Source organism: Nicotiana tomentosiformis, chromosome 10, assembly GCF_000390325.3.
Source record: "Nicotiana tomentosiformis chromosome 10, ASM39032v3, whole genome shotgun sequence".
Lineage (NCBI taxonomy): Eukaryota > Viridiplantae > Streptophyta > Magnoliopsida > Solanales > Solanaceae > Nicotiana > Nicotiana tomentosiformis.
Genome location: NC_090821.1, coordinates 49,094,796 through 49,103,614, shown reverse-complemented (window position 1 = coordinate 49,103,614; position 8,819 = coordinate 49,094,796). Strand labels below are relative to the sequence as shown.

The following is an 8,819-nucleotide window of genomic DNA, read 5'->3' as shown; positions in this document are numbered from 1 at the left end:
GAATTCAAGTCTCTAACACCAATAATTAATACAATGAAGTAGAACTCTCAGGTCTTGTAATGTCTATTTCGACATGGAAAAAAAAAAAGAAACTTACCTGAAGAAGAAGAAGAAGAAGAAGAAGAAGAAGAAGAAGAAGAAGAAGGAGGAGGAGGAGGAGGGAGTTGGTGAAGAGTAGTGTTCAGCGGAATAGCAATCAACGGGAGTAACAACGATGGCCGACGGATGAGCAGCGGAAGTCGGAAGAGAATAAGAGATGTGGTAGCAAAAACTTTGTGGATGGAAGTGAAGTGAACCCTAAAGTCCTAAAAATGATGAATCATCTTCGATAATATCAATGAGTTCTTCTCAATTAGTGAATTACCTATTAATGATAGTGGGGCCACTGGGCCAGCTGATTAGGGGTCCAAACTGGGCATTCAGAAGTTCATAAGTTCCAGCCCATAAGACATAATTTTTAGAACATATTAATAATAATTATTATTTGATATAGCATAATTTGGTTTTTCTATTAACCGAACAACCGAGGCACCAAAACTGTAAACCATACCGAATACTAAAATTTAATAATTTGTCAACAATACACTGACCGAATAACTGATTAAATCGAAACCGAACTTTTAAAATTTACTATTCGATCGGTATTATGCCTACCCATATCTCCTGGTCTATAATCAGGGAATAAGCTTTATTGATGGAATGCGTGGGATACATCATCATAATATGATTCCTAGCTTGAGTATATGACTCATTTAATCCATTTAGGAATTGCAGCAATCTCTGATACTCAAAATTTTTCTGGTATTTCCTTGACAGGGACATCTAGGACAAGTATATATTGAGTGCATCAAACTCATCCCAAAGATCTCTTAGTTTCAAAAAATAGTTAGCAACAATCATAGTTCGTTGATTCAGGGAGTGAATCCCCTTATAAAGATATTGAATCCTAGCACCATTCACTTTGTCAAACTTTTTTTTCAAATCTTCTCAGACTCTGTGTGCATTATAAGTATAAACTACACTGTTTAACGGACCTAGTCTAACAACGTTCATAATCCATGACAAGACAATAACATTCACCTTCTCCCAGAGGTCATGATATTTAGGTTCAAACCTAGATTTAGAAAATTGACCATCTACAAACCCTAGTTTACTCTTACCTAGCATTCCAATACGCATAGCTCTACTACACAACGCATAGTTTTCAGAACTAGTCAATTAAAGAGAAATTAGAAAGCTACCTAGAGTGTCAGTTGGTTGTAGGTAGAACAAGTGGTTGTGATCGATTGCGGGAAAAGTGCCGGTACTTATGGACATATTCGCTACACCAGGAGTTACAACTATAATTATGGTAGGAGTAGTACTCGTTTCTATCTCCGACTGCCATAGAAACAATAGAGATTTGAAATTGAAGCAAATGAAAGAAACCCTAGCTTCGATCTAACTCACTCGAGTACAATTCAACTAGCAAATGGAGAAATCGACTTCTACAATCGAGATATCAAGCTACTAGCTGCTAACGATCAGTATCGGAGGCTCTAATACCATGAAAACTTCCGCGGATTAGGGCTAAGAACTTGAACGAGACAAATGAGAGAGAAGAGCTAAGAGTTCATAGAGAGAAAATTTGTAATTGTATATTGATCAGTGTGAGTTCTGTAAAAAAATATCTATACAGTTGGATACTTATAGACATAAAGGTACGCCTAACTACATACACTACTCGACTAACTCCTCCGCTAATACATAATTGACTTAGTTTTAGTAGAACCCACTAACGTCAGCTTGGACCAGTTGACTAATACTCAAAAATTTGAAAGTATAAGATGCTAGAGAGAATACATATTTATTGACCTAAAGATCATAACATTGCAATATAAAAATCGGCTTAACCACGAATTCTTGAAAAGGCACTTGAGCAACTTTTTTTCTTCTTGTAGAAGAAAATGGACATACGAAATAAACACAATTTCTCTCGACGAGGTATTACAGACAGAAAATTGAGCTAAAGCATGTCATGTATCAGACTTAATGTAAAATCTCAAATAGATACAGAATAAGAAATACAAAAGGGTGCACTTCAAACGTTTTGTGTTAATTAAGTTATTGGCATAAATTTATTTCACACGTTTTCATATAAAATGTTGTCTGTTTATGTATCTGTAAAAGCAAGACTATATGGTTCTCGTATTGATTATTATAAATCTAATGTTCAGTTACTTTTTTAAGGGATCATTCCATATATTGTTCTTGTTTTTCTCTAAGTTAATAAATATATAAGTGTCCTTAACAGCTTTATTTAGCTTTATAATTGAGAAAATCCAACGGACAATTGTGATAGTAATGCAGATCAATTATAATAAGGCGGACATTTAGCACTATCAAGGGAATAACATATAGAGTATAGTAGGAAATTGATGTGGTTTGATGTACAATATTTCGCCTCTTTATTTAATTTGAAAGCAAACATATTAAAGAAAAAACAGAAAAGTTCTTTATTTATCTAAATGAAATAACTCTGGCAAACTGGAAAGAGTAAACAATTTTACTATAAATCCTATATATCATTCTCCCACCACACTTAACTTTAAACCATAACAATTCGTTAGATCCTTCTCCTTATAAATCATTTTGCCAGAAAAATTGATGTGTTCTAATTTTTCTTCTATTGATGAATATACTTTCTTGGTGCTGGCTTGGGCGAAATTTTCCGAGTCAACCTTGAGGACACCGAAGAATGAGGAGCCAATCGCGACTTAGTGTCAATCTTTTCTTTCAAATGCGGTGCTAATTTAAAATTACGGTTTAGTTTGGTCGAGATTTCTGGAGCAATGTGTTTCTTTGGTGCAGAGTTAGGAGCAATGTTGGATTTAGAATGAAGTGTTTTTGTTACCTTAGGCATAAGGGTTGTGACTGAAATTGAAGGAAATTTACTTAAGATTCTAGGAGCCGAATGTGGCGAAAGACGTTTAATTGATGCAGGCTGAGGTGCAAATTTTGATTTAGAAAAAGTTGTTTTAGTTATCTTAGGAGTTGAGAGTGGTGTTAGCTTTGAAGACACATGAGAATGAGGAGCCAAAGAAGATTTAAATGATGGTTTTGGAGGAAGGCTTTGTTTACTTGGGATTTTGGGGGTCAAATGTGTTGGAAAATATCTATTTGGAGCAGGCCTAGGAGCAAATCTGGATTTTGAAGGAGATGTTATTGTCACCTTAGAGGTTGAGTGAGGAATTGGCTTTGAAGAAAACACATGAGAATGAGGAGCCAAGATTGAGTTGGATGTGTGCTTTTCAATTGGCTTTGGTTCTATTTTTGGAGAAAGATTTTGTCTAATTGAGCTTTTAGGAGCCAAATGTGTTGGGAAATATTTTCTTGGTGCAAGCCTAGGAGCAAATTTAGATGAGTGAGATAATTTTGTCAATTTAGCAGTTGAGTGAGGAATTGGCTTTGAAGACACATGAGAATATTGAGGGGCCAAGCTTGACTTAGATTTGCTCTTTTCTCTAGGATTTGATGTTGGTTTTGGAAGAAGGTTTTGTTTAATTGCGCTTTTAGGAGCCAAATGTGCAGAAACATGTTTATTTGGTGCAGGATTAGAAGCAACTTTAGGTTTAAATTTGGGTTTAATTGAATGAGGAATTTCTGAGGCATCCTTAGGAGTTAAGTGAAAAATATGGTTTGATGCTGGCTTTGGAGCTAAGTGTGGTGGAATCTTATGTTTAGGAGACAAGGAGAGTGCAATCTTATGTTTAGGAGACAAGGAGAGTGCAATATCAAATGAAGTTGCAAATGAGAAGAGAAACAAAGCTGCAAAGATAGAAAATTTGTAAAACTTTCTCATTTTGCTCTACTATATCAGATTTCTTGTAATGGCTATATTGAAATGTTATGACTTGTGTGTCATATTTATAGGTAGACAAATACGTGAACAGACAGACTTTCGAATACGTCTACATTAAACTTCCGTAAAATTTAATGAAGTTATTAAGTAACTTTAAGTTCAATGAGAAATGCATTATCATAAATGTTTAACACTCTTTAGTGATGAAATGAGTTACAATTGACACCAATAATTCGTTACATATAATTAATTCCTTGTTGGGGTTTTTCTTTTTCTTTCTTTTTTGGGGGGTTCAGTTTTAATTTTCTATTTTTATGTACCATACATGTTTTCTTTATGTCATTCAATTTTTAGGTAAAGTGAAAAAGGAAAAATTTTAGGCCCCGTGACAGATTGCACCTCGACTAGTGCACGGTACAGATTACAAGTGGATATTTACCGTAGGCCACCTTCTCTTTTATTTGAACGAGCCAGTGACATAAATGATCTTGAAAGAAATTGGTCTTAACTTTTGAACTTTGGGCAAATCACCTAACAAGTTTGACTTTTGACTTTGAAGGTTTGCCAATTGGTTAATGAAGGTAAAGAAACAGGCCCAGTGGCCTCCAAATTTCAAAATGTGCACTAACTAGCCTTTAGTGATTTCTCGGTTATCACAAAAAGGAAAATTTAATACTGCACAGCCGTCCTCTAAAATAATAGCCAGTAAATGTGTACATTTTATGCATATTTAACTAGCAATTGTAATTATTTTCAGCCAACAGGCCAAATGTGTTAAAAACTATCAAAAACATTAGTGAGATGCCTTCATTTCCAATCAAAACTTGGAGTCACAATGAGGAGTAAGGATGAAACACTGATTACTACTTCAGGTTGGGGTGGGTAAAAAAGGCAAAAAGAAAAGAGAGCAGTTGGGTTATAGAGCACTTAATCTAAGACAACTGAAAAAGAAAAGGTTCAATACATTAATTGAAAAGACCACTGATTTGATTATCCAACAAAATGTATCTATAAAGAACTGCTTTGTAATTTCTAAATCCTAGATTGTCCAAAAAGTAAATAAGGAAAACAGGAATTAACAGCTTGTTCCTCTTCAATACTACAAAAGGCTTACTCTCAGAAAAAGTGTCTTGAGTCTTCTCTTCCAGTATGTGAAGAGAAATTCATGGTAACAAGTACCCAAGAGATAGAATTAAGCTTCGTACTCGCGGCTTTTCGGCCCTTTGGGAGAAGGGTGATTACACAACAACGTCTACACGTTCGAACTCAATCAATGACATGTTAATGTCTTGATCCACAGAGAAACTGGCAGGTTGACCAACTTCAATACGGCCAAATCTATCAACAGCAAGCCTCATCGATCCTTTGAACATGTCAACTTTAGCTTTTGTCAAGACTAGTGTGGAACCTTCTTGAATTAAATCGACTACGCAAAAGACAATCAAAAGTTAAGGAATCTTAACTGAATAACTAAAGCAAAAAACTTGAATTCCATGTGAGAAAGATCATCTGCTTAAAAAAAATCTTTTTCTAAATGAATCACATAACTTGGCAGTGGACAAGAACAAGATAATACTTGATATCCTTGTTAATTAGCATCTATCAAACTGCAAGCATAAAAGACAATTAGATAGTGCAATATTCAAAGCCGGAAATTTAATGACTCCCTGTCAGCGTCTTCCATTTTTTCTGGCTAAATTTTAGAGACTTATCAGTTCAAGTCATTTCCTGCCGGGTAAATTCAGTAGACCAAGTTTCTTCGTCCTTTCTACTTACAATAGTCATTATCTTTCCATTTCATTTTTTACTATACATTGGTAAAGCCAGGCTCGTCTTTTTATAATTAATGAACTTAAAGTCAATCTCATATATATATATATGTGCGCGTGTGTGTGTGTGTGTGTGTGTGTGTGTGTGTGTGTGTGTGTGTGTGTGTGACCTTGATGTTTCAAGCAGACAAGCACCCTAATATCAGCTTTGTTACGATAAGGGTGCGCTGTAAGATCCGTGATGAATCTGGTAATTTTAGATAGCATTTATTGAAGGTCATAACTCATAAACATGATTAGCAACCAGAGGTACTGTTGAAATCAATTAAGAGGAAAAGGTAATGGATGTGCAGAAGAAAGATTCTACTCCTTTTGGGGTAGTCTAGAAACATATATTGAAACAATGATGCTACCATACTTGTTAGTATACGACAAGAAGACACTGTACTTAGCAAATGATCAGAAAACTCTTTCTGAGTGAACTACAAATACTATATCAATTTCAGATTGCCTACCTAGTTACTCTTTCAGACATAATAAAATACTTGAGTTTGAAAAATATGCTGGTTTGGAGTTGCATATATGCATTACTATGACAGGAAGAAGCACATGTGGGATAATCTTGAATCTTCCAGATGTTGAGGAGTAGGAATAGAGAAAATGGACCAATTAAACATATAATTTAACTTTAAAAAAAGGGTAAAAGATTACATTTTCAGGGAAGTTGGAAGAAAACATAAGCTCTAGACACTAGACAGTGCCATCCCACCCATTCTCTCTCGTCCTATCACTCTCTCTTTGAGTTTAGACAAGATCTCTAAGCTCATAGAGCACCATTTTCTCCTTCCATCCCTCCCCTATTCTAGGCATGAAAGTGCTTAGGTATTGTAAATTAGGTACACATCCTAGAGCTAAGAAAGAATAAGGTAAAGCGCATCAATGGACAAGAATGAAGATTAAACAAGCACATGTAATCATCCGTGGCTAATAGTAATATTGATTAAACCCACTTATTGGTTTCACTCAGCAGTAGAGTAAGGATTCTTTATCCAATGCTACATATAGTTTCTAAATCAGAAAATGGGTAACAAGAATATTGTATTAGGACCACTATTTCTTTTCCCAAATAGTCAAAACTCCATAAGTACCAAACTTGCACAGCCAACGTAACTATATGCATTCAGATTCTAGTAATTTTCCCAATCTCGATTCGCTAAAAGGTTCACCAGCACTGATTCCCGTCCAGTCAGCATACATTGAGAACGCCACAAAATTCCTGATAGCTAAAAGCTAACAATTTCCCAATTTTCAAAAGCTTTCCTATGGATATTATTCATGTACATCAGCGAGGGGATCTCACCCGCCAACAATTTTTCCAAATTTCAAATAAAATTTGATCCTTTACTACACCCATCGAATCCTTTCAACCACCACTATTATTAATAAGACATTGAAAATTTTCCACCCAGCATTACAAAAATATACCAATTTTAACAATAAAGACTCAATAACTCTCAATACACTCATTATTCAGATTCGACGCAACATGCAATACACACAGCAGAAGCCAAACATATGACAACAATGAAAAACAGCAAAATCATTCAAATCAGTTTACCGCTTCATCCATCAATGACAAGATCTTAACAAAATCTGTTCTCAATTGATGATACAAGCCAATTCTAACAGTAAAGATTCAATTTTTCTCAATCCCAACGGTATTCGGCTTCGAGGGAACATCTAATACAACAATTATAATGTAAAAACAGAAAAATCATTGCAAACCATAAACAAAACATGCATACAGATCAATCCCCAGGAAATCAACCAATGATATTAAACTCTTGGCGAAAACAAAAATTACCTTGATCATTGCGGGCAGTAAAGATAATAATTCCAGTTTCATCACCCACCAAACATTCAGCAAGACGATTTCTCTGTGCAATTGGCTTTTTACTAATAACCTTTACAGTTATATTAACCCCACTATCCAATGGTCGAAGCTGATTCACTTTTTTAGATCCCACTTGCTGCTTCTTCAGCTCTGCCATTTTTTCAAATTTTTTTTCCTGAAAACATTTATTTCCCAGAAAAAAAAAAATCGAAAATTGGAAAATATTTCAGGGAATTTTAATAAAAAATCAAATACAGCAAATTTTCACATAAAGATTGTAATTTTTCATGTTTTTGCATACTTTAGCTGTTATGATAAAAAAACAAAAAGAGAACAGACCTGAAACTCGATTTCGCCGGAGAATGATACGAGATTTGCTCAAAGAAGAAGAAAACTCGAAGTTTTAAATAAACTTGGCAAAAATGGTTTGGTTGGTAGGCCTAATTAAATGCAACTTGGGTACATATTTGAAGTCCTTTGTACGTTGTTAATCAAATCGGCGAAAAGAGATTTGGGTTTGTGATGAGTATATTTGAATTGGGCCTCCAATAGTTCGAAAATCATAGTGAAAATAGAATGGACTAGCCAGTTTTTGGACTAGTAATCAAAAAATAATCGGCATTTACAAAGTCGTTAAAAATAGCTACTATTTTATGCGAAGATAAAATGTGGAATAAAATACCCTAGCTGAAACAAAGAAAATTCCAGCATAATAACAGGTATAAATGGGTGTTCATGATACTACGGTTAATTAAGTAAGTAAACAGTCCGAAAATAACACATTAAATCCTTTTTGAGATGTCATATATTCTCACATGATTTCTAACACAGTTAAGTGAGTTTATTAGTTATTGAATTAAATAAAGCATAAGTCAAAGAATCACCAGGTTCATAAAAACACAAAGAGCATATAATTACCCCTTCCCGAGCATAAAAACCCCCCCGGCACATGGATATACACTCATCACTACGTATATGCATCAGCCCGTATGTAACAAACAATATCATTTAATAGAAATAATTTTCTCAAACAAAGGTAGAAAAGACATTTACCTTAAACAAGCCAAATCAATACACTAAAAGCGCCATCCTGCACAAATCAGCCTCTGAAAGGCTCGAAACTAGCCAAAAGTAACTCAAAATCATCAAATAATGTCATAGGAAGCAAACCCAAACGATAAAGGTCAAATCTTTAATCAAATACTCAAAGTCAACCAAAAAGTCAACCCGGGCCTGCACCCCGGAATCCGACAAAACTCATAAATTCCAATAAATCATTCGAATACGAGTCTAACCACACTAAATTCACTCAAAT

At 34.8% G+C, this 8,819-nt stretch overlaps 1 protein-coding gene across 1 annotated transcript; it reads right to left on the bottom strand.

Moving 5' to 3' along the window:
- Positions 1-4,783: 4,783 nt before the first annotated feature.
- On the bottom strand, positions 4,784-8,005 carry LOC104106663 (uncharacterized protein At4g28440-like). Its single transcript, XM_009615252.4, has 3 exons — positions 7,844-8,005; positions 7,475-7,679; positions 4,784-5,267 (listed from the first exon to the last, which is right to left on the bottom strand). Exons 2-3 carry the CDS (start codon positions 7,659-7,661, stop codon positions 5,080-5,082), a joined length of 375 nt encoding a protein of 124 aa, XP_009613547.1. The 5' UTR covers positions 7,662-7,679; positions 7,844-8,005; the 3' UTR covers positions 4,784-5,079.
- Positions 8,006-8,819: the final 814 nt, after the last annotated feature.